At 39.4% G+C, this 27556-nt stretch overlaps 1 protein-coding gene across 1 annotated transcript in view; it reads right to left on the bottom strand.

Moving 5' to 3' along the window:
- The window catches only part of Cntnap5 (contactin associated protein like 5), an 858611-nt gene that overhangs the window by 332896 nt on the left and 498159 nt on the right, over window positions 1-27556 (bottom strand). The window contains exon 11 of the mRNA XM_029539128.1: window positions 12337-12443. Coding sequence (XP_029394988.1) covers window positions 12337-12443 — 107 coding nt within the window. The remainder of the gene's footprint in view (window positions 1-12336; window positions 12444-27556) is intronic.

Below are 27556 nucleotides of genomic sequence, written 5' to 3'. Positions count from 1 at the left end.
GTAGCAGAAGATGGCCTAATCGGCCATCACTGGGAATAGAGGCCCCTTGGTCTTGCAAACTTTATATGACCCAGCACAAGGGAAGGCCTGGGCCAAGCAGTGGGAGTGGGTGGGTAGGGGAGCAGGGGCGGGGCGGGGGTATAGGGAACTTTTTGATAGCATTTGAAACGTAAATAAAGAAAATGATAATAAAAAAACAAAGAAAGAAAAAGAATCATGTCTGTTGTTGCTACTACCATAATAGAAGGGAGAAAAAGCACAGAGTCAATATGCAATTCAACTAACACCCTGCAATTCAACTAGGTTATCACTAGAGTTTAGGACTGAAATAAGACACTGTAGTTTTCAATCACACTTCATTTTTCATGCTACATTTTAAATAAAAACCAAAAAGAAAAGCCTGTGTCTCTCTCTCTGTGTGTGTGTGTGTGTGTGTGTGTTTGCTTGTACATGCATGTATGTGTGTGTGTATGTATGTATGTATGTATGTGTGCATATGTATGTGCAGAGGCCAGTGGAGATTGTCCAGTATCTTCCTGTCCCTTTACATATTGGCCTCATTTCCTTCAATATCTCTCACTGAAGTAGGAGCTCGCCAGATTATAGTTGATCTAGATTGTAAGTAAGACTCAGCAATAATTTGTGGTCTCTAAAATCCTCTCCTCTTTCCCCCTTCTCAGCCCTGGGACTACAGGTGCCTGTGGCAGTATATGGCTTTCTATGTAGGAGTATGAAATATGAATTCAGATCTTCCTAGTTTTGTTTGGCAAGCACTCTTTTCCTAGCCACCATGCTCTCTATATCTTTTGAATATCACCTAATGATATCATAAAGAAGAAAGTACCTATAAAGGTGACACTAGGGAGCATGGGCCCTTCATCTGATAGTTTCAGAGCTCAGATATCACTTTTCTGCATATGTTAAATAGCTATTTCTTCACTGATGTCCCATTAAACAACAGGCAGTAATGAATTCAATTGTTAGTAGACAGAAAGTACTTGTTTCCCCTTCTAGTCATAATGTCAGTGGCATCAATGAATCAGGAGAAAGACAATGATTGCCAGGGTCTCCATCCTTCCATTAGCTGCCAGCAGGAAATCTTCACTGCTGCAAAATGGCTTTGACAACCACTTTCCTGACAGACTAATAAACTCAGCTTCGTGTCCTGCTACAGCAGTGAATGGTTTTATTTCTCTTTTATGTTCTCTACATATATTTACTTAACCAAATGTCCTATTTATACTAGTACCTTAAAATTGGGTACTCCTAGAGCTATACCAATTGGAGGATGGCTTATGAGGCCCTTGAGTGGACGCACTGGACCCCTGAGACAGCAAGGGCCAAGAGACCTTCCTGACCCATTAGCATTAGTAGGGTACTGTCTCCCTCTAGTTTTTATGGAGAGATGTTGTGCGCCATGCTCACTTCATGGCACTCCATCATCACTTTCACTTTTGGCATCTAAGTGCTTCTAGATCAGTATTAGAATTTCTGTATTTTTTTTTTTTTTTTTTTTTTTTTTTTTTTTTTTTGTGTGTGTGTGTGTGTGTGTGTGTGTGTGTGTTTTCTGGCTGACGTTTGTTTGTGTCCTGCCTTATATATTTCCTTGTGTTTGAGCTTAGAACAATGGGACAGACTCAGAAAATCCTCCTGACTGTTTTCCTAGTCAAATTTAGAGACTTTGAAACTAGGTCCAGAGACTTCGGGCTAGAAGTTAGAAAGGGCAGACTAAGGACTTTTTGTAGACCTTCAGAGTGGTTGACCTTCCAAGTTGACTTGCCTTTGAATACCCTCCCTCTCTGGAGAGTCAAAGAAAACATTTTGAGCTAACCTGGACACCTGAACCAATTGCCCTACATCATCACCTGACAGGAGCTCATAGACAACTCAGCCAAAGGATCAAACCTCTAGTGCATCAGAAACATGTCCTGAAGATAAAGTAAGAGAAACCTAAACCAGCCTGTCCCCTCTAACCATGTTTTCCAGAATATCTGGAATGCAGGTTTTCTTCTCTCCTTCCCCCTTCCCTCTAGCAGCACTGGCCACCAGTCCCCTATAAATCACAGCTAGCATGAGGGGCTGAAGTGGTGGCAGTACCAAAGGGAGTGAGAGTTGAACCCTTAATTAGCCCTCAGCACATCAGGACACAGGTTTCTAGGTAACAGGCCATGCAGGTGACACCAGATACCACCATTGCCCTCCCATTAGGATCACGGGATCCCCAGATGCCCAGGTGAACCAACCCATGCAATACTGGCCTTTCTCTAGTAGTGACTTATGTAATTAGAAGATGCAGAGCCCCATATTTTTGGAGAGGCCAGAGGCCCTTATAAATCTTTTAGATTCAGTAATCTTTACCTACCAACCTATTTGGGATGATTGTCTGCAATTGTTACAGATTCTTTCCCCACAGAAGAGAGGGAAAAAATGATAAATGAGGCTCAGAAATTAACTCTGTGCAAGGTGGGGCCCCTAGTACTAACTAATTGACTATTGACACCTTTTTCCCACTGGCCAGGCCCAACTGGGACCTTCAGGCTTCAACATGGCTGAAGGTAAGGAAGTATCCTAGTCTACTGCCAGACTCTAATGGGACAACTCTGGTCTCTGTTGGCTGCTCACAGCCCTATTATTTTGGCTAAGATGTGAGATATAAGACAGCAAAGTAAGGAGTTCCCTTCAGTCTTTCTAGAGAGAATTGTGACAGCATTCCAGACTTACACCCTGCTAGACCTACTATATTCACCAGAAAACAAGTATATGGTCATGTTGTCATCATGTTGTCTTTTGTCAATCAAGCAGCACCAGACATAAAGCATAAGTTACAGAGTAGCTAGGATGAAGGAAAGGTCCTTACAGGAAATGTTGGCAGTAGAAAAGAAAGTATACAATAACCTCAAATCTCCTGAGAACAAGTAGGCAGGTTTGAATGCCAAACAAAAGCTTGACTTGGCTAAAATTTTGTAGCAAAGGCTATCTCAATTAACCTTGTGTCAACTGCCAGATCTTGTGCCACCTACTCAGGATTAAGATAGTAAAAATGGCTATCTTGCTGAAAGCAATCTACAGATTCAATGCAATCCCCATCAAAATTCCAACTCAATTCTTCACAGACTTAGAAAGGACAATTTGCAAATTCATCTGGAAAAACAAAAAGCTTAGGATAGCAAAAACTATTCTCAACAATAAAAGAACCTCTGGTAGAATCACCATCCCCAACCTCAAGCTNTACTACAGAGCAATTGTGATAAAAATGCTGTGGTACTGGTAGAGTGACATACAGGTAGATCAATGGAACAGAATTGAAAACCCAGAAATGAACCCAGATAAACCTAAGTATTCAAAGTAAAGCACTGCTTATTTCAAAAGAATATTGCATATGTCTTGCAAGCCTATAAATTACTGGATGACAGGGGACTTTAAGCTAATCCTTCCATACATATTTACGTGGGTGCTGCTCCAACATGTCCATAAGAGCACCCATTTGGGTATGGAAAAAATGTAAGATGTCATTCATTAGACATGCAGACTTAAAAGATTATTCATTTGAAATCGTTAGTGAAAAAAATTGCCTCCAAGTGCCTCACCTGAAAACACACCAATGCAGACAGTTAGCCCAAAGAAAAAGGCTACTGACAGATGCTAAACCCAAGGCCCATTAGAAAATGTACTTCACTGAGATAAAATCAAGGAAATATGGATATGGCTATGGATATATGTTTATACCTGTAGATACTTTTTCAAGATAGACAGAGGCTTTCCCCCACTAAACATGAGAAGGCACAGACTATGGTAAAAAGATACTAGAAGATATTCTTCCCAGGTACAGGATGACAATGTTCCTGAGTTCCGATAAGGGACATGATTTCACCACTCAGGTAACACAGGGAATAGCCAAGGGCATTGGGGCAAATTGGAAATTACATTTTGCTTGCAGGCCCCAAAGTTCAAGACCAATAGAAATGATGAATAGAACTCTAAAAGAGATGCTCACCGAATTAACCATGGAGTCTGGTGGCAGCTGGGTTGCTCTTTTCCCCTTTGTCCTCAATAAGGTCAGAAACACATCCTATACCTTGGGGCTATCCCCCTTTAAGGTTGTATATGGAGGACCCTCTCCCATAATTCCTAACCTAAAATCAGATGTAGTAACTGTATTTAGTGATAAACATGTTCTTCATTCTCTTGAGATTCTTGTCCATACCCAAATTAAGCTTTGACCCTGGCTAGAACAAACCTATAAGGCTGCTCTTCCACCTGCTCTGCACAACTACCAGCCTGGTGTCTTGAGGTTCATTAAAAGACATCAGAAGCAATCTCTAGAGCTACACTAGAAAGGACCATATATAAGTGTGATGACCACTCTCATCACTCTCAAAGTAGACAGGATCACTTCCTGGATTCATCACATCCATACTTGCCAAGCTAACCTTCATCCAGAAATGGAGGCTATCACACCAAATGCATCCAAATGGCAGACCCTCAAGAACAAAGATAATCCCTTACAACTCAAGCCACAATGCTTATAATTCTTACAACCTTGATTCTAATTAATGGCACTTTCTCTGACATCAAGCCCCATTGAACCCCTCAACCACACCTGGGTAAATTATCAATACTGCTATGAGTGACCAGGTAAATTCCACATCTAACCTAGCCCACCCTCTCCGAAATAATTGGTGTTCAGATCTATACTTTGACATATGCAAACTGCTGGACAGTGCTTGGGAATCCTAAAGAAAAAAAAATTCCCAGTGGCATTGCTTATGGCTGTAAACATCCTGCCCAGATACTGGGACTCAGAAAACATGGGTTTTACATCTGCCCTGACCGAACCAAATCGCAGAAGGCAAAATGTGGAGATACTGCCTAATATTGCTGTGTGGCTTGGGGTTGAGAATCCACTGGCCATGTCTGGGTGGACTTCACCTGTGACTAATGATTTGTCATCTGTGCACCAGATTCTAACTCCTTGGAGTATGGGCAGGTGCAATGGGGAGAGATGGGAGGTCACTGTGCCATGAACTGGGGATGGGACCAGAAATTCTAACATCATTGTAATTAGAATTACAGATAAGGGAAGAAAAGTTCCTCATGGCAGACTGGTAAACCTTGGGTCTAAGACTTTACACCAATGGAAAAAATCGTGGTGTCCTATACACAATGCATCAGATGATCCAAGCCCTGTGGAAAGGCCAAGGCATATCTTTGGGCCCAAATGAAGTTCTGGTAAACCCCATCACCACCTATCCCCACTGGCCACTACATCCCCAAGGGTCCCAGTGGCCTCCACCTCCCCACTTGAGTAGGGGCCCACCCCAATACCCAAAAGGAGACCCCTACAATTGCTTGAGGCCACATACGAGGTTCTATATATCACACATAACAATCATATTTTTGATAGTTGCCTTTAACAATGTTCATACTGCTTAATTTGATGATATCACTTTTAATGCCTCCACCTCTGAGGCACTGTTTAATGGAAATCCCCACCTCTTCATCTCTCTGGATCCAAGGGGATGATTAACCTCCCATATTGTGATATATACATCCAGGTTTCCACGTTGCTTCTTTTTATGTTTTTAATTGACTGTATGTGTGTGAAGAAAATGCCAGTAGTCTCTCTCTCTTTCTCTCTCTCTCTCTCTCTCTCTCTCTCTCTCTCTCTCTCTCTCTCTCTGTGTGTGTGTGTGTATTTGTATATAAATGTGGATATCATGGCACACACAAGGAGGTTATAGGACAACTTCAGATTTTGATCTTAACCTTCCTTGTTGCTCGATACAACATATATTTGTTGTTTTTCTGCTGGGTATATTAATACAGCTGGCCTATGAGCTTTCAGAAGTTTCCCGTCTTAGCTTCTTATCTTCATTTGATTTTATGTGGGTTCTGGGGATCCAAATTTAGTTCTTCTCTCTTGTGTGGCAAGTACATTACCCATGGAACATTCCCCAAGTCCAGATTAGTTTTTAGTTATGGGCCACACTGGGAATTTGAATTTTTCTGGCAAGTAGTCTTCGTTTGATTGAAATAAATGAGAAAAAATTTGCTCAATGCTCTTGCCGAATAGTCACAGTACACATTAATACGTTCCAAATGTTGTGACATCAATAACAGACCTGTCTTCAGTTTATTATTATCTCTAAATTTGGGATTCTTTTTTGCTTCTTTGAAGTTGGAAATAAAGCCAACGTTTGTGACTACATTTCTGTGCAGCTAATCCAATGCAGTCATTTGAAACAAATGTTCTTGTATCTTCAATTAAAATGCATGATAGGGGAGGATAGGAAGTTTAATAGAGAAAGGGAAGAAACAGCAAAAGGAAAAAAATTATTATGCAGGAGATTATGAAAGAAACTATAATGACTGTGATATCTTCAAAAGTGGGAAAAAAAAAGCCATCCCAGGTGAAGACCCTGCCTTGCTGCTTTCTGTCTTTGATAGGAATCGTGGCATAGGTGTTGTGGGTAAGCCTTGCTATGATCCATATAATAATTAATATCATTCATTCCTCTTTGTAGAAATGTATAATGAGAAAAAGGTCATTAATTCATTTGACGCTGAGCTCAAATTCTACTTCGTTTAGTTGCACGTATATAAATATATTTCCCACATAAAGAATATTTATTAATTGCTTACCATGGTAGAAAAATACCTAGGAGAGCCCAGATAACCCCTATTCCAGGTTGGTCTATCTAACCAGGCTATGTATAGTTTTCATGTGGAAATGAGCAGTGTTTCTGGACAAGAGGTGTGGATGTGTGAGGGTGAGAAATGGGAAGAGACCTTCTATAGTTTAACCTGCTCAGACTTTAAGTCATAAGATTGTAGGTGTCTCAGGATATGCCTTAACTACTTCTCTGGAATTTTGCACTCTGAGATTTTAATTGTTAATGCTTAATAGCAGTCTGAAAAAGTTAGATGAAAATTTCAAGAAATAATCAGTTCATAAGTTTTAAATAATTTTATTACAGTAGTCAAGATTTTCTTACTCCTTTACCACTAATTGTTTTAGCCCCTTCCTGTGCCTATTAATTCTCTTAGTCCCTTCCTGTGCCTATTTTACAACTTAAACTTTATCATAGGCATGCAGTCCACCTAGCAGGAATGCAGATATTCTGAGGGGAGTTTGTACCCCTCTTTTTTTCTATCAGACCTGCAGAGAGGATGGTCTTTTAAAAAAGAAGATTTCTACATGAATCCCATGATGTGAAAGGGATGGAGGTTCGCAAAAACCAGTGTCTCCAGGAATGAGATTTCATACTGTTCTGACATTATCAAAAACCCTTGCAGGAAAGACAGAGATAGAGATGTAGGTCAGGGTCTCACCTTGGCTAGGAATGCTTAGTTATTCATACATTTGGCTCTCTACTTAAATCTGCACTTCATATCAGAAGATGGGCTTTGGGAGTCAATGGACCTCCACATTCCTATTCCCAATGTGGCCATATTGAGTAAATCTCTTCACTCTGCTTCTAGTACTTGTCTCTTGAATTGGATATTTGAAAATGGTTGGGTAACCCTGGCTGGCCCAGAGGCTCTCAAGGACTGGACTCTGACAGCTCTGAAAACAGGTCCACAGTATAAGAAAAAAAAAAAATCTCTTCTTTGGTTTTGTTCTGCCTAAGGTTACAAAGATCTATTAGAATATTAGGAAAATGAATATGAGGAAAATACTGGGCTAAAAACAAACAAAAGCAAAGCAAAACAACAAAAACAACAACCAAAAAACCCCAAACAAACACACATCCCAGATGACGCTTAATATCTGATCAGTAAATGTGAGTTGGGGAATCCAATTTTAATATAACACTCTCAAATCAAGCCAACCCTGAAGATGCAATCACTACCCTCTTCATTTATGAACTCTTCCTAGTTGAGTAAATAAACAAACAATCCCCCCATGTGTTCTCTGCAACTTGTTTCCAGCTTGCTGAGATCCAATTTTAAAGGCATCTTTCCCATTGAGTCTATTCTTCCTAGCATGATATGACCTCCAACATTTGCTGCTTGCACAGTTGCAAATAACATACAGCATCTCAAACTCACACAGTTTCCAACTTGTAAGACAAACTCAAGAGTACCATCAGAGATGTACATTCCAAAAGAAACTGATGAAGACGCAACTATGAAATGGATACTAGGCAGTCTATTCCCAGCATTAAAATAAAACCAACCTCCTATGCTTGCACCCTAGTTAACCTACGCTCCTGCTCACTGGGCCCACACTTCCAGCAATTCCTAATTGACCACTTTATCTTTCCTGTTAGGCTAGATGCCCTGGAGCCTCTCTGTCCTGTCAGTAGACTGAGCTCTAAGCTACTCAGCCTTTGTATGGTTGTTTTTCTGCCCCAGACAGAAACTGTGATCTCTGTGAATTTGGGCCTAACCTGGTCTACAGCGTGACTTCCAACACAGGCCAAGGCTACACAAAGAAACATTGTCTTCAAAAATTATTAATTAATTAATAGGTCCTGGGCATCAATTTCAGGTCATCATGCTTGAGCACAAAAGAGCCTTTACTTCTGAAAGAAAGTATCCTGCTGACTCCCTCTTCTTATTACTTTCCTTCTCACCCTTCAAGACTCTTTGGAAGCCTCCTTTGCTCTAATATGCTCTCCTTTTCTGAGGAACAGTGTTTACAGCCTAGTAACCGAGAATCATTGTGTTTGTAGTATCACAAGCTGACTTTCATTTTTCATCATTTTTAAAGATAGACAGATGTTGTGGAATAGATCAGTCCAGGAGGGGATAGGGAGATGGGTTATTTAGTTAGTAAAGATTTTGCTGTACAAGGATGAGGACTTTCATTCAATGTCCAGCACTCTGTATAAAACAGGTGTTGCCTGGGTCCCTATAACAGCAGCACTGGAGTGGAAGAAATAGAAGGATCTCTGGAGTTGCTGGCTTACTAGTTTAGGCAAATCAGTAAGCCTAAGGTTCAGTGAGGGACTCTGTCTTAAAACATTATTGGGAGAAACTGTAGAAGAAAACAATGTTGAGCTCTTACACATCCAAACATGAACACTCATACATACATAAACATATACACCCATAGATTCATGCATACACACACACACACATACATACATACATGCATATATACATACATATATATATATATATATATATATATATATATATATGAACACACACTGCTTTCTCGTCTGCTTATTTCATCTCCTTGTCTTTCTTCCATCCATATCATCTCTTTTATCCTTCCTTCTCCTTCCTACCCTCTTCTTCCTTTCTCCTTCTCCTCTTTCCTCTCCTTTTCCTTTCCCCCATTGTCTCTTACCTCTTCTTCTCATTTTGTTCCTCCCTATCCTATCTTCTCAACTATCTCTTGTCTACTTGAACTTGAGAACCATATGCTATTAGCACAGAGAGTAAAGAATAATAATTTCAATAAGAAATTCATATAATAATGTCAATGGATGAGTTAAACCTAAGATAAAGATATGAAAGATAGTTTGAAATGAATATTTTTTGTTAAAATTTCCTCACTATGTACAATCATCCAAATCTAATAAAGGGGCCTGTTTCCCTTAAAAGGAACTAGCAAAGCCTCTCTGCCCTGTGATGACTGTTAAGTCTGAGAGCCAGACAGCTTGATATGCTCCAGTCAATAACTGCTTGTTGACTGCCCAAAGCAAGCAGCACTCCATCAGACTTTAGAGAAGAAAGCTGACACTATTTCGTAAAGATGAAAACTGACCTGAAATGCTTTGTTAGGATGTCAACAAGCTACACTCTGAAGAGATTAGAGGAGCTTGAAACTTGGTGGAGAGACCCTGAACCTGTAAATGTCACCAACCAGATGCTGAGAAGATCAAGAACAGGCATTCGATAGGAGGCAGGCAGAAGCTGGTATGTAACTGTCCTTTTATTTAGTAGGACAACAGCAATCATTACACCCTTAACTACTAAAACCAGATATGCTTTAAAGAGCAGGAGTCAAAAGATAAAAGGCAACTTCCTAGGAACAATTATTCTTCTGCCCTATCAGTCATCTGAAAAACAAAACAAAACAGAACAAAACAAGCAAAACCACTTTATGTTGGAGACTTCCCAAGAACATCAGTAATGACCTCTATTTCAATACTAAAGTGTTTAGCAGCAAGGTGTTGTAAATAGTTTCACCCATTAGGTGATTCTATGCAAAAAAGGAAAACAAAGTCACAGAAAAACCTGTGAAGTATACACTGTCTTACGACTTTTAGAGAAAAGGAGGAATGAAATAAGACCTTTCAAATCATCATGCCATTTGACCCAGTGCCTTTTTCTGAGGAGTAATCATGTAGATAATACAACTTGTGGTGGTGGGAAGATGGCTCAGTTGAACGTGCTTGCACTGCACAAACATTAGACCCTGAATCTGGTCCAGAGAATTCATATAAAAACTAAGCAAGAATTCTGTGTGCCTGTAATTTCAGAAGTAGGTGGTAGATAGTGCCTGCTGTCTCTGTGGTCTTGCTAACCACAGCGTGAATCAAAAACAGTGAGCTCCAAGTTAGACCCCATCTCAGAAAATAAATAAATAAATAAAAATTTAAAAAAACAGAAAGAGAAAATTGACAACTGAAATTAGCATCTGACCTTCATGAACTCAAGTACAAATGAGCATATATGCATATATGCATACTTATGCACACACACACACACACACACACAAGTACACACACACACACACACACACACACACACACACACAAACACACACACCACAAAAGGAAACCACATCTTGTGGACCATGACATGTATCTTTATAATCATTGTGCTTCAAATCTCATTTATCTTCATGCATCTAATACAATCTAGGACTCACAAATGAGAGAAGATGCCTTGAAAATTGAATACTAGACCAACCAGATAATTCAGTCATACCATTCCTGGGTATTTACCCAAAGAATCACAAGTTAGTATCCCATAAACACTTGCACATCAGTATTGTTTGCAGCATCTTTCTTAGTAGCTTTCCAAGGACTTTGCCAGCAGAGGAATGGATAAAGAAAATGCACTTCATACACATGATAAAATTATTTTAGGTGTGAACAAGGATGAAATTATGCTAACCACAGGAAAATGGGTATATATCCTCTCCAGATGTCCCAACCCAGTTCCATTCTCCTGTCTCTTCACTCTGTCTACCATCAGTGTTGCATTCTAACTCCTGGGTCCTTTACAGTTTCTCCACAGGACAACATTACACTTGAGGGTCTATCACCTCCATTACTCTAAGAATCCTTCTGCTTTTTGTTTTTGTTTTTTTGTTTTTTTGTTTTTTTCTATAACTTGGACAGTACCAGCCCAGGGCTTCACTCTGAAGCTTCACAAATGCCCAGCATTGACAGATATTCATCAATATTTATGGCCAATATTCTTGCTTTGTAGTCTCACTTCCATTGGAGGTGACATACGTATCTGGCCAATGGAATGTGAGCAGAATAATACTTATACACATTTTCAGGAGAAGTATTTGAATAAAACATAGTCGTATTTCCTCATCATGTATTTCCTTCCTATGGCCCCCACAAAATTCAGATGAAGTCACCTCTGCCATAATGAGGACAGTGTGAGTAAGATGGCCTGCCCACATGAGGGACTTTGTGGTGTCTCCAATACATTTGCTTTAACATTGATTTCTGGCTTGTGGTGCTGTTCAGAAAGGTAGCAGAATCTTTAGGAGGTAGAACTTCAATGAAGGTCACTGGGGACAGGACATGAAGCTGGATAACTTTATTTCATTTCCTATTTATTCTGTTTCCTCAGTGTGAATAAAATGTAATGTGTTAGGATTTCTGTTCTTTCTACCATGCCTTCCCTATCTGTTGCCATGTCTTCCTCCTTTATGGTGATTCATACCCTTCTGGACCGGCAAACCCAAATAAACCTCTTCTCTATTAAGTTGTCTTGGTCAGAGTTTTGTTTTGTTTTTTGTTTTTTGATTTTTTTTAATCATAGCAGTAGGAAAATCACTATGACATCATTCTGCTTATCACTTGCACCAGTGATGTATATGAGTTACATGTTGCAACAGTACAATTCATCATGCCATTTGTTGCACAGCTCCCTACATACATGTAGTGCCATTCTCTCTTTCACTTTAGCACATATCCAACTTCACTTTTCCCTCCTCTCATAAATTCCATAAAGTCATGTCTTGTTAATATGCTTTTCTCCTGCCTGTCTCAGTATTTGAAATATTGCATCCTATTTGATAATTCATGCTAAAGGAAAAAACAGTGACCAGACCATGGAAAATTGTCAGGGTCCCTACACTGTATTCCTGGGGTTGTGCCCATACACTCTGGGCAAACTGTGTATACTCACAGTCATGGCAGGTGGCTCCAGTGTAACCAGTGCCACTACAGTTGCAGTAGAAGGTAGTCCAGGTTTGGTCACAGTGTCCTCCGTGTTCACAGTAGCTTGGCAAACACCTAATGGGAAGTAATAAAAAGAAAAACACTAATACATCAAGACAGTTAAAACAGAGAGGCAGGCAAAAGCTTTGCCAGCAACAATGGGAAATGAAGCCACTAAAGTCCTATAACTGTCAGAGTTAAGTGATATGAGAACCATAGACATGTGCTTCTGCTACTGTAGAGTGGTGACCTCAGAGCTGAATTCTACCTTTGAGTAAAAGTGTTATCACACAGACAGCTGAATGGAAGTAGGGATATTCTATAGAATGGTATGTTTATTCTGGCACAAAGTGCTGAATCTACATTTGAAAGTATTGCTGCTTCTTAAAGGAAATGGAAAAAAACCTAGCAGTCCTGGAGAATAGTGCCTATATTTCTTTTTGGGAGTATCTCGGAAACTATCTTAATGCACAGAAACAATTGGGTTTAAAGACTAATGCCCCCTCAATTAACTTGAAAGGCAATTCTACTTTTTCAGATGGCTTTAGAGAAAGCCATCTCAAAGACTTTCTCTAGTTGTTACAAACCGGTGTGCAGTCTTTTCACCCAAACCAGAATAAGGCACTTCCCCACCTCCCATTCTCCCCCACTCATACTTCCCATACCCTGTAGAGTAGCACAGCTTTCAAAATTCTCTACCAGAACTTCTCTCCCATTTTGTATCCTGCCTTGCATCTGAATATCCCATTTTTATGTATTTTTCTCATATCATGAGTCCATGCCTACATATTTGCAGTTATATCAAATGCATGTGCACTTGATGCTGAAGGAGACCTAGAAGGGGTGTTAGAATCCCTATAAGTGATGTTATAGATGGTAATGGGCCATCATGTAGAGGAGTCAACTATCTTCAAAGTAGTTCATGTAGGGTCACTGACAGACTCAACGATGTATTTCTGGAAGAGGAAAGGCACATTTGGGAAATGGAAAAGTCTAACATTCCTAGAATAATGAGCAAGATGAGTGAGTACATGCAGGGCTCCCCTACAGCAAAGTGCATTTGGAACCAGTGCACAGAGACTACAAAAGGTCATCTCAACACAGACACTTGACTCCAGATTTATAAGCCTAATTTGTTCATTTTAAAAGGCAGTTCATGAGCATGAATTCTAGATTCTTTAATCAGTTTATTTTAACTGATGTTTTGTTTCTTTTCTTTACTATGCTTGGCATAAACTGATTATTTTAGAAGCAAACACAGAAAAAAAGGATGTCATATGACTACAAAGGGCATGGGTATTGGTAGACTCAGGCATAAATCTATCAAGTCAAATTGTCAGGAAAAGCTTTGGAGAGATGGCTCCGTGAGTAAAGCCCTGGCTGCACAAGTATGAAGTATAGAGTTTGCATCCCAAGTGCACACATAATAAGTATTCTAGGCAAGCAAGACAGTTGTCTTGTGATCTTTTCACCCAGGAAGCAGAGGCTGAAAAACCACAGGGCAAGCTGACTAGCTAGAAAACATAATACACTCACTTCAGTGTCAAATAAAAAACCCAACACAGCATACAATGTGTAAATTGATGTAAGAAGATATTCTATGTAAACCTCTATTCTCCATATGAATACTTGAAAACAGGTGAACAAACACACACACACACACACACACACACACACACACACACACACACACACATCATGTGCCCCAGCCTCCTCTGCCAACTGTAGTAAAAGTTCTGGCCAGATGTGACTGCTTGATGCAGTTTTTCAGTGTAAATATATCAACATTCTTGACTATTCAAAAGCCCAGATAAGCAAACACAGTGAGTGTCTGACTTAAGAACATGGTATATACACTGTCAGATATCAGATATCAGATATCTTGCCTTTGTGTAAAACCACAGAATTAAGGCGATAACATAAAGATGTCAAAGAAAGCATTCACTATGAAAGAGTAAAAGAAACAAAAAACAAAACAAAACAAAAAAACAAAAAATAGCTACTAAAGGAAAAATACGGTAACTGAAAAAAATATCCTCCCAATTTAAAACTGGAGCTAGGTAAATGGTTCTGTCACTAGGTAGGCAAGCTCTGGGGGAGGTATTGACAAGCAGTCTTCTGGCACTCACTGGTCTACCAGCAACATAAGACCCTTTTGTTGCCAGTGTTAGGATATTGTAAAGTTTTCCAAATGAAACCACATCAAAACTTTTTTGTACCAGTAAGATGGGGTTCAGCCAGTAAAGCATTTGCCACCCCAAAATTAAGGCATGATGTTACATCTCCAGGACTCTACATAAAAAAATGGGCAGGACATCATTTGCCCGTATCCAAGGGCTAGGGGCATGGAGACAAATCATCTCTAGTTTTTGGTGGCCAACTAGTCTAGTAAAATCGGCAAGCTCCTGGCTCATTGAGAGACTTTAAACATAGTCTACATTGTACAACACTCACACATGAACATCTGTGGTTGTCAGGTAGCTTACACCTTTGACTTCCCTGCTCATATACCACCCAGAAGCAGAAAAAAATACTTTATTAACTAGAACAATACATCCTAACAGTCTTCAGTGCATATCTTTTCATCAGCTAAAACAAGCAGAAAATAGCCAAGTGGTTCCTATTGACCAGTCCTATACCCATTTAACTCCTCAATCTCACCTCTGTTTTCTTTTCTGTGTTTCTCCAGACCCTGTTGATATCATGTTTGTCCCTGAAATTTGTTCTAGATGCTCATGTGTCAGAATTCACACTATTGCTTCTGCACAGGAGACTTCTAGCTTCTGGCTACTTAGACCCACTCCTGGCTTTCCATAGGGGCCTATGTTGCTGGTAGGCCAGTGAGTGCCAGAAGACTGCTTGTCAATACCTCCCCCAGAGCTTGCCTACCTAGTGACAGAACCATTTACCTAGCTCCAGTTTTAAATTGGGAGGATATTTTTTTCAGTCACTTAAATGTCACCATCTGAATGAGGACATATCATGCTATTTCAAATTATAGCTTATTGACACTGTTTCTAATCCTCTTTCACTGCCCCATTGTTTTTCTTTTAAAAATTATTTTTGTCTTTAGTGTATGCTTTTTACTAAATAAGTTATGTTTATCTTCAATTATATGTATGTGTTTGCATACATATATGAGTATATGTAAATGATTGTAGTTGGCCATGGAAGAAGCCAGAACAGGGTGTAGGATCCCTTGATGTCTTAGTCACACAGAGTTGTGTGCTGCTCTATATAGGCTCTAGGAAGATCTATATGAACTATTATGGCTATTAACTACGAAGGCATCCCTCCAGTCCCCAATTTTCCTTTCTAAATTTTCTTTTTTTTCTCCTCTCCTCCTAGGTCTTCCCCCTTCCCTTCTCCACTCCCACTTTCTGTTAAAGTACTTATGTATGAGTGCATGTGCATGTGAACTCATGCATTTGGAGGGCAAGTGGTAACGTGATTGCAGATGTTTCACTGGCAGTGTACATTATGAACTACCTCTGTTTCTCTATTTTCTTCTATTTCTATGACCACATATGTGCATGCATGTGTGTGTGTATTTGTGTGTGTGTGTGTGTGTGTGTGTGTTGTTTGTTCATTTGGCTTCTTGGTGGTTGAACAGTTTGGGATTTTGCTTTTCTCTCTGTTTTTTGTTCTTTTGATTTTGAGACTGGATCTTCTACTGGATTAGAAGTTATCAAATAGGTTATGCTGTCTTCCCTGTGAGTTCCAGATATCTACCTTTCTCCAACTCCCCATGGGATTACAAGTGTGTACCTCCATACCTGGCTTATTTTAACAGAGTTCTTGGTAGCAAACTCAGTTCCTCATGCCTGCAAGACAAACATTTTACCCCGGCCCACTTCCCTGGCTCTCATTTACTTTTTTCTACCACTCTGTAGTCCATGCATATCTGCATATGAAGTTTAGGACTTGTTGCCTGCCCCCCTTGTTAAATAATCTAATCCCCATACCACACTGCTTGTTGTCGATGTCACTGCTATGATTTGGGGTTTTGTGTTGTTGTACTCCAGGGGTCTGCTTTGCCTGGATATTTTGCCTTAATGTGGTATTAATAGGAGGGGGTGAATCTGTGGATAGGGGCTTGGTAGGATATCTCGGGTCTTTGGGAGTGTACTCTCAGAAGGTACCTCTCATTTACCTCTTAATTCTCAGGAGAATACTACTATAATAAAACAAAGTCCAGTCTGTTCTTCTTTCAACTTGCACTCACTTGCTTTGGCATTGCTATCTAACACACGAGAGATGCAGCCAAGAGGAAGGTCACATTGATCTACTTGGATTCACAGCCTCTAAAATTACGGAGTATGTTGTTCTTGTACATATGCATAAACACAAAGGAAGGGACAGGAGAATTAATTTGTCTAAGTACAGAAGTTAGGTTTAGTTTGCAAACTGTTTCCTCCTTGATGATGCTTATGGATGCATACAAAGAAAGCCTGGGCATCTCCAGGAAGAGGCAGAGACCTAGGACAAGGGAAGTGCCTAAGAATCAATGCGGGTAACCTTGCTATAACATACAGCATTGGTGATGCAGAACCTGAAAAGGCTACCATCTATAGCCAGATAAATACTCCAGTAGTGGTAGAGACACTAACCTACCCACAAAACGTTCAACCCCCAAATTATGTGTACAAGAAATGTAGGCATGGGGGATAGAGCAGGGATTGAGGGATGGCTAACCAATAACCAGCCCAAGTTGAGACCCATCCCATGGGCAAGCACCAATCCTTAACACTATTAAATATATTTTGTTATGCTTGCAGACAGGAGCATGTTGTCCTGTGAGAAGCTCCACCCAGCACCTGACTGAGATATCTGAGATGAAAAAGGCCCCCATAGCTGAACAGTGGATGGAGTTTGGAGATTCTTATGGAAGAATAGAAGGAAGGATTGTGGGCTCTGAAGGGCATAGGAGTTCTGCAGGAAGACCAACAGAGTCAAGTAACCTGGACCTGTGTGGCTCTCAGAGTCTGAACCACCAACCAAAGAACATACAGGGGCTGCAACTAGGCCTCCCTGCATATATGTAGCAGATGTACAGCTTGGTCTCTGAGCAACTATAACAGGGGCGGTTGTCTGCTGGGAACATATCCCCAAAGCTTCTGCCTGTTTGTGGGATATGTGGAATATGTTCTAGCTGGCCTGCCTTGGCTTTACCTCAGTGGGAGAGGAAATTCCCAGCCTAGCAGAGACATGAAGTGCCAGGTTTGGTGATATCCAGGAGGGCCGCTCCAGCACAGAGAACAATGGGAGGCAGAATGGGGGAAGAATTGTGAGAGGGTGTAATCAGGAAGGGGCAGTACAAGGGATGTAAAGTGAATATAAAAAAATGCCTGCTTTTAAGTGCTCTGGCAATTTTGAATTCTACTGTTGAGCTCCAGAAACCTTGTCACCTAAGTATTTATAAGTTATTGTCCCAAAGTAGATCAGAAGCAGAATATGAGGCAAATTGAAACATCCCACAAAGGGCAGGAATGGGTGGGTGGGTAGAGGAACACCCTCATATATGCAGGGGGAGGCAGAATGGGGTAGGAGGTTTCCTGGCAAGCAGGGAGGAACTGGGAAAGAAGATGACATTTGAAATGTAAATAAAGAGAATATCCAATAAAAATTTAAAGGAAAAGAATAATTTGGGAAAAAATAGAAAAGAAAAAAAGAAGAAAAAAGAAAGAAATTCACTGTCATGGTGTGTGTTTCTGAGTGATTATGCAAGTATAAGTGAGTGTGAGAGAGAGATATGTGCACATATGTGTGCCTGGATTTATGGATTTATGTGTTTGAGGGTAACTAAGAGGGAGTTGTATGCATATATGATGTGTATGCATGCATATTAATGTGGATGAGGTCTATGTCCACATATGTGCATATGGTTGTATGTGCATGAGGAGTATGTGAGAGGTGTATGTGCATATGTAATATGTGTGCACATAAGTGAGTTTGATAGAGATATATGTGCATCTATGTGTACATGTTTGTATGTGCATGTATATGAATTTGGACAGGTGTGAGTGAACATGTGTATATATTTTCTTGAGGTAACACCCATCATGTTTGGTTTTATTTTATTTGTTGCTTGTTTATGGTTATTTACTTTTATTTATTTTATTCTATACCTGGCCTGGAGGTTGACAAATAGGTAGGCTGGCCAGCCAGTGAGCCCTAGTGATCAATCTAGATCCCCAGAACAGGGTTTACTTACAAGGTACCAAGCCTAGCATCTTTGTACACGGACACTAGGTATTAAATTCAGGACTTGGTGCTTGAAAGGCAAGCATATTACCAACTAAAACAGCTCTCGACATAACTATTTTTCCAAAACAGAAGATTGCCTCTATTTTCTTTTCAGGTAACAAGTAAAATTGCAAACACTTCTGTTAAATCCTGTTCACTGGGGATATAAACCAATCCTTCAGATAAGGGAAATAATTCTGTTTTTCCATAGACTGAGATCTCTTTTCTCTCTCTCTCTCTCTCTCTCTCTCTCTCTCTCTCTCTCCCTCCTCTGTCTGTCTGTCTGTCTGTCTGTCTGTATGTATGTATGTCTTTTTCACTGTCTCTGTCTCTCTGTCTGTCTCTGACTCTCTTGCATTAACTGATATTTTGTGATGTGCATATTCTATTGATCTGTAATTTATAATTATTATTTTCTCATTTTAGTGATTAAATGTTAATCACAAAGATTTATTCAATTATTCTATTGCAGGGAACTGCTAAAAAATCACTTTTTAGATTTCTTACTAATCCTCCATTTTCTTCTCTCTCTATCTCTGCTATTACTAGCTACTACATAGATCATGTAAGTCTGGGGCACAGAAAAATACAGGCTAAATCAAATTGAACAGCGTTTCGTTATGGTTTTTGGACTATCCTGGAACTTGCTATATAAACAAGGATGGACATGGGCTCACAAAAATTCTGTCTGCCTCTGCCTACCTTGTGCTAGGACAACAGGTGTGTGCCACAGCAGTAGATTCATCACTTAATACAAACAAGAAACCTTACTAATCATGTGTTCTACATCTAAAAGCCTCCTTATGCCACCAGACCATCCACAGCAAACCCCACCTTGGCCCCTGCTTTTGATCCTGAATCCTAATCTCACCCCAATCACGAGAAGCACCTCTCTCATTCCTGATGTTTCTGCACAATTTTAAACAGTACCCCACGTGTTAGCTTTTTGTCACTGTAACAAAACACTGCAGATAAGCACTTAAAAGGGGAAAATATATTTCATCTTTCTGACCATCAAGGTTTCTGTCCATCGTGGTGAAAAAGCTTTTATCAGGGCAGCCAGGAAGCAAAGGGATGGTAGAAACAAGATAAAATCCCAAAGGCTCTACCTCCAGTGTCCCATTATCTTAGGCCACTAGAAGACTAATCATTCAATTCAATAGTCATTTACAATATATCTCTCATCTAAATTGTAAATTCTCAGAACAAATTTTCTTGCTACTACCAGAAGCTTTGAAGTCTTTTTCTATTTCCTCTGCCTCTGCTATTTGAATACCTTAGTGAGGTGTTAGCAGTGTGGCTGCATTTTCAAAGCATAGACTTGACCTATAAATCTACTTGGAAAAAAAGAAAAAGATCCAGAAAGCATTTACAAAAGCTTCTACAAAGTTACAGCAAGGATAACAATTTAAAAAATATATATAACTAAAAGCTGTCATGGATTTACAGTCTATCACTGGGGATATACCAGAGTGGACTACATAGGCAACTAAAATGAAGAAGTGCCTCTGAATGAAAGAACAAGAGGAAGTTTCCTAGTAGACACCATGCTAGTGATGCGGGCATGGCTCAGTAGGCAACAACACTTGCAAAGGCCTGGGTTCAATATTCTAGCACCGGGTACAAATCTAAGCATGCCTGACTTCCTGTATCCCCAGTACTGTGGGGTACAGACAAGTGGATCTATTAGCTCTGCTGGCCAGCTTAGCCTAACAGAAAGCTTCTGGTTCAGTGAGAGACACTGTCTCAAATAGTGATGTGGAGAGTGATAGAGAAAGATAGTCATGTCCTGCTATGGCTTCCACATGTAGGTGCATAGGCACAGTCACCCAAACACTCACATGCATGTGTTACACATGCAATATGCAAAGTAAATGTGTTATTTTGGTGTTATGATGGTTGTTGGTATTTATAGGTAATAAGACTTATAAGAACAAAATTCTTAAATATTAACAGTAGTTAAGTGAGAGAACAGAAACACCGTTTTGATGTTTCATTGTGCTACTGAGGGTTAAACTTTAGGAAATCATAAATGAGGCAAGCACTGCTATTTTCTCAGCTTTAAAAAGACTAGGTTAACATTTAAAAATGTCTGTACCATTCATTGTATTTTAGAATTTGTCTGGAAGTCATTTGTTTCATCACAACAGAAATTGATATGAATATATCCTTGGAGCATGAAATAAGAAGTTGTAAAATCTATTTAAAGAAATTCAAATTTTAGACAGATGCAGAGTGGCCAGTGATAGAATACTGAGAGACCAGAGTTGGATGTGTCAAAGTCATTGACTGAAACAACTTCACACAGCAAATATATATATATATATATATATATATATATATATATATGTGTGTGTGTGTGTGTGTGTGTGTGTGTATGTGTGTGTGTGTGTGTGTGTGTGTGTATATATATATATATATATATATATATATATATGTGTGTGTGTGTGTGTGTGTGTGTGTGTATGTGTGTGTGTGTGTGTGTGTAGTGTGTGAATTTGTGTGTATACGTTTTTGCTTGTATATGGGTACATATAGTAGATGTGTGCTTAAGGGCACGAGTATATGCATGCAAAGGCCAAAAGTCGATCTCTGGTGTTTTCTTTCAGTGTTTACAGCTTTACTGAGTCAGAGTCTCTCAATTAGACCCAGAGCTGGCTGATGCTGATAATCTAGCTAGGCATCTTTCTGCACATCACTCATGCTGGTATCACATGTGATCTGTCATCCCCACCCAACAATTAAATGGGTATAGGAGATCTTAATCCTTGTGTAGCAAGAACTTTATGCACTGTGCAAATTTTCCAGGCCTGTACATGCATGTCTTATTTTGTTTTTTGATGACAGTAAGGAAATCCAAGTAGGAAATAGTCTCAGCTTGGAGATCAAACTAACTGGACGAAACTAAGATAAGGGGAGGAGGCATAGTGCCTGAACAGGAGACCATTTAAACTGCATGACAATCAGTATTTCAATGGACTTACCAGATAAAATATGGGGTTACTGCCAAGGTTCAGTTCCCATAGCAACCACAGACAATACATTGAAGGTTCCCTTTATATAAAAACTTGAAGGCCTAATGAATCCCCTCATTTTCACATAGAATAGATCAGGCATTCTTATCTACTTGCTTACTTCTATGACTTCTATAAGGAAAATTAAATAGGTAAGGTTCGTGTTCCTCTGGAATGAAGCCTATCTGTTAATACATTCTTAATGACCACCATTCTTTAGGGTCCTCTATTGATTGGTGAAAAATTTAAAAGTCACTTGTAAACATTAACATTACAGGCTCTTCTGTCTAAAGAAATAAGTACAGTAGTTAAGTGTTTGCCCATGTGTCTGGTCAAATTTGATTTCTATATGGTTTCCTTAGAGAACAAAGAACAAAACATTTCAAAAGTCTTCAAAAAGGCAAGCTGATTAATGTAAGCTGTTTCAATGATGTTCACATATTAGAAATCAGTTAGGTTGCCTTCGTTAGTCTTATACCATTAATCAGCAGCCAACTGCATTCATTTTCTTGTGGTCAGATAGCTTTTTCACAAAAGCATTTGAAGCCCATTTCTGTGTTTCTCTAGTCTACCAATTATCCTAATCCCACTTTACCCCCTACAGTTGTGTCTTCACAATAATTGAAATGTGTTGTAATTACAGCAGATGCAGACATTAAAGAATTAAATGAATAAAAGAACATGTCAGAAGTCACTTTCCTAATTTTACAGGGGTCTGGCTCACAGCAGAGAATCCCACTGTGGATTGTTGCTGTGGAAATCCTCAGATAATGGGCATGTGCGGGTGGTCAAATGGGCCTGCAAGCTCATCAGTGATGCTAAAACAGCATTGGGGATAAGAGTATTGGTTCTCAAGGAGGAGCACTGGATGCATTCAAAATACACCCCCTTCACTGGAAGCTGGTAACCACTGGGCAGCACTCTCCTCCAGCAAATACTTAAAGTTGATAATCTGTGTACTACCCAAGATGAACTCTCAATACTGAACATCTACACTCCAAATGGAAAGGCAGCTACATTCCTAAAAGAAAATTTACTAAACCACAAAGCACACATTGCACCTCAAACAATAACAGTAGGAGACTTCAACACCCAACTCTCAGCAATAGACAGATCATGGACAAAGATACTAAACAGAGACACAGTGAAACTAACAGAAGTTATGAACAAAATGTGTATATATATATATATATATATATATATATATATATATATAAAATTTCATCCAAAAGAATATATCTTCTTCTCTTCTTCTCATCACCACATGGTATCTTCTCCAAAATTAACCATATGATAGGTCATAAAACAGGTTTTAACAGTTAAGAGACTGAAATAATCCCATGGTTTAAAATTGGTCTTTAATAACAACAAAAAATACAGAAAGACCATATTTACATGGAAGCTGATAACCTGGTCAGGGAAGAAATGAAGAAAGAAATTAAAATCTTTTTAGAATTTAAGGAAAAGAAAGGTACAACATACCCAAACTTATGTGACACATTGAAAGCAGTCCTAAGAGGAAAACTCATAGCTCTGAGTGCCTCCACTAAGAAACTGGAGAGCTTAACAGCATACACTAGCATCTTAACAGCACACCTGAAAGCTGTAGATCAAAAGGAATCAAATACATCTGGGAGCAGGAGACTGCAGAAAATAATCAAACAGAGCTAAAATTAACCAAATAGAAACAAAAAGAACTACACAAAGATTCAACAAAAAAAAACAGAAGCTAGTTATTTGGGAAAAGATAGATAAACATTTAGCCAGAAAATCAGAGAGTACAGAAACATTATCCAAATTAACAATATCAGAAAATAAAAGGGAGATATAACAATAGAAATTGAGGAAATTTAAAAAATCATCAGATCCTACTATAAAAGCCTTACTCAACAAAACTGGAAAATCTGGATAAAATGAACACATTTCTAGAGAGATACCAGGTTCCAAAGTTAAATCAGGGTCAGATAAACCACCTAAACAGTCCATATACCCTAAAGAAATAAAAACAGTCATTAATAGTCTTCAAACCAAAACTACCCAGGATCAGAAGGGTTTAGTGCAGAGTTCTATCTGACCTTCAAAGAGGACCTAATTCCAATACTTCTAAAACTATTTCACAAAAACAAAACAGAAGGTACTCTACCTAATTCGTTCTATGAACCCACAATTACTCTGATACCTAAACCACATAAAGACCTGACCCAACAAAGATAGAGAACTTCAGACCAATTTCCCTTATGAATATTGATGCAAAAATACTAAATAAAATGCTCACAAACCGAATCCTAGAACACACCAAAACAATCATCCATCATGATCAAGTAGGCTTCATTCCAAGGATGGAGGGATGGTTTAATATATAGAAATTCATCACTGTAATCCACTGTATAAATAAATTCAAAGACAAAAACCACATGATCATCTCATTAGATGCTCGAAAGCATTTGAAAAAATCCAACACCGTTTCATGATATAAGTCCTAGAAAGATCTGAGATTCAAGGTCCATATCTAGACATAATAAAAGCAATATACAGCAAAGAAGTAGCCAACATCAAACTAAATGTAGAGAAACTTGAAGCAATCTCACTAAAAGCACCGGCTAGACAAGGCTGCCCACTTTCTCCCTACCTATTTAATAAAGTACTTCAAGACCTAGCCAGAACAATTAAAAAACAAATGGAGATTAAAGGAATACAAATTGGAAAGGAAGAAGTCAAAATATCACTATTTGCAGATGATATGATACTATAGATGAGTGACCCTAAAATTTCTACCAGAGAACTCCTAAACCTGATAAACAGCTTTAGTGCAGTAGTTGGATATAAAATTAACTCAAACAAATCAGTGGCCTTTCTCTATACAAAGAGTAAACAGAATGAGAAAGAAATTAGGGTAACAACACCCTTCAAAGTAGTCACAAATAATATAAAACACCTTGGTGTGACTCTAACTCAGGAAGTGAAAGATCTGTATGATAAGAACTTAAAGTCTCTGAAGAAAGAAATTGAAGAAAATCTCAGAAGATGGAAAGGTCTTGTGCCGCTGTGTCCCCACACTCCGGCCAGCAGAGGTGGGGAAAAGACAACATGTACACCAAGGCAGGGTTCAAGCAGTTTTCCCAGCTTCCTCTTCAGCTTCCTCATTAGTTTGCTTTACTCTGGGGGATCACCCAATTTATCTGCCTCCACCATCTGCACTCGTCTCTCACCACTCTTTATCATCCAATCAGCATTCAGCATGCTCTGTACATGAGCCATGCACACAGTCAGGGTGAGCATTGATAGGCCAGTGACTCAATATCATGCTGTATGACACTATGTGTCAGGCGATCAGCACATGATCATTCATGTGTGCATGATCAGGTTCTTGGTAAACAAGCAGGGATCGTGGGGCTTGGCAATAAGCCAGGGCTCGATCTTGGCTGCCATACAGCAGAACCTGCTTCCCACAATCTCCCATACTCATGGATTGTCAGGATTAATATAGAAAAAATGGCTATCTTGCCAAAAGCAATCTACAGATTCAATGTAATCACCATCAAAATTCCAACTCAATTCTTCACAGAGTCAGATAGGGCAATTTGCAAATTCATCTGGAAAAACAAAAAGCCTAGGATATCAAAAACTATTCTCAACAATAAAAGAACCTCTGGGGAATCACCATCCCCGACCTCAAGTGGTACTACAGAGCAATTGTGATAAAAACTGCATGGTACTGGTACAGTGACAGACAGGTAGATCAATGGAATAGAATTGAAGATCCAGAAGTGAACCCACACACCTATAGTTCCCCAGGTCTTTGACAAGTGAGTTAAAACCATCCAGTGGAAAGAAGACAGAATTTTCAAGAAATGGTGCTGACACAACTGGCAGTTAACATGTAAAAAAATGTGAATTGATCCATTCTTATCTCCTTGTACAAAGTTCAAGTCTAAGTGGACCAAGGAATTCCACATAAAAACAGAGACACTGAAACTTATAGAGAGAAAGTGAGGAAGAGCCATGAAGATATAGGCACAGTGGAAAAATTACTGAACAGAAAGGAATGACTTGTGCTATAAGATCAAGAATCAAGAAATAGAACCGCATAAAACTGCAAAGCTTCTATAAGGCAAAGGACATTGTCAATAAGACAAAACAGCAACCAACCAATTGCGAAAGGATATTTACCAATCCTAAATTTGAAAGGGGGCTAATATCCAATATATATATATTATATATAAAAACTCAAGGGCTGGTGAGATGGCTCAATGGGTAAGAGCACCCGACTGCTCTTCCGAAGGTCCAGAGTTCAAATCCCAGGAACCACATGGTGGCTTATAACCATCCGTAACAAGATCTGATGCCCTCTTCTGGAGTGTCTGAAGACAGCTACAGTGTACTTACATATAATAAATAAAATAAATCAAAAAAAAAAAAAAACCAAAAACTCAAGAAGTTTGACTCCAGAAAACCAAATAGGGTATAAAGGTAAACAAAAAATTCTCAACTGAGGAATACTGAATAACTGAGAAGCACCTAAAAAATGTTCAACATACTTAATCATTGGGGAAATTCAAACCAAAACAACCCTGAGATTCTACCTCATACCAGGCTAAGATCAAAAACTCAGGTGACAGCAGATACTGGTGAGGATATGGAGAACGAGCACTCCTACATTGCTGGTAGGATTGAAAGCTGGAACAACCAATCTGGAAATCAGTTTTGTGGTTCCTCAGAAAATTGGACATAGTTCTATCAGAAGATCCAGCAATACCACTCCTGGGCATATAACCAGAAATTGCTCCAACTTGTAATAAGGACACATGCTCCACTATGTTCATATCAGCCTTATTTATAATAGCCAGAAGCTGGAAAGAACCAAGATGTGTGGAATGGATACAGAAAATGGGGTACATTTACACAATGGAGTACTACTCAGCTATTAAAAACAAAGAATTTATGAAATTCTTAGATAAATGGATGATCTGGAGGATATTGTGCAAAGGTAGGTAACCCAAACACAAAAGAACATACATGATATGCACTCACTGATAAGTGGATATTTGTCCAGAAGCTCAGAATACCCAAGATACAATTTGCAAAACACATGACAATCAAGAAGGAAGACCAATGTATGGACATTTCGATCCTTCTTAGAATGGGGAACAAAATATCCATGAAGGAGTTACAGAGATAAAGTTCAGAACAGAGACTGAAAGAATGCCCATTCAGAAACTGCACCACCTGGAGATCCATCCCATAAACAACCACCAAACCCAGACACTATTGTGGATGTCAACAAGAGATTGCTGACCGGAGCCTGATATAGCTGTCTCCTGACAGACTCTGCCACTACCTGACTAATACAGAAGTGGATGCTCACAGTTATCCATTAGAAGGAGCACAGGGTCCCCAATGAAGGAGCTAGAGAAAGTACCCAAGGAACTGAAGGAATTTGCAGCCCCCTAGCAGGAACAACAATATGAACTAACTAACCCCAGAGCTCCCTGGGACTAAACCACCAAGCAAAGAAAACACATGGAGGGACTTGTGGCTCTAGCTGCCTATGTAGCAGTGGGTTGCTTAGTTGGTCATCAATGGGAGGAGAGGCACTTGGTCTTGTAAAGTTTCTATGCCACAAAATAGGGGAATGCCTGGGCCAGGAAGCAGGAGTAGGTGGGTTGGCCCTTCAAAGGATAATAAAGGGAAAATACCAACACAAGGATGGAAAATACACCCTAGACAAAGCAAGAAAGTGATTCTTCAACAAACCTAAAAGAAGACAGCCACAAGAACAGAATCACAAGTTTAACAACAAAAATAACAGGAAGCAATTACTTTTCTTTAATTTCTCTTAACATCAATGAAATCAATTCCCCAATAAAAAGACATAGACTAAAAGACTGGCTACACAAACAGGACTCAACATTTTGCTGCTTACAGGAA

Source organism: Mus pahari, chromosome 5, assembly GCF_900095145.1.
Source record: "Mus pahari chromosome 5, PAHARI_EIJ_v1.1, whole genome shotgun sequence".
NCBI lineage: Eukaryota > Metazoa > Chordata > Mammalia > Rodentia > Muridae > Mus > Mus pahari.
This window is presented reverse-complemented; position numbering and strand designations above follow the sequence as displayed.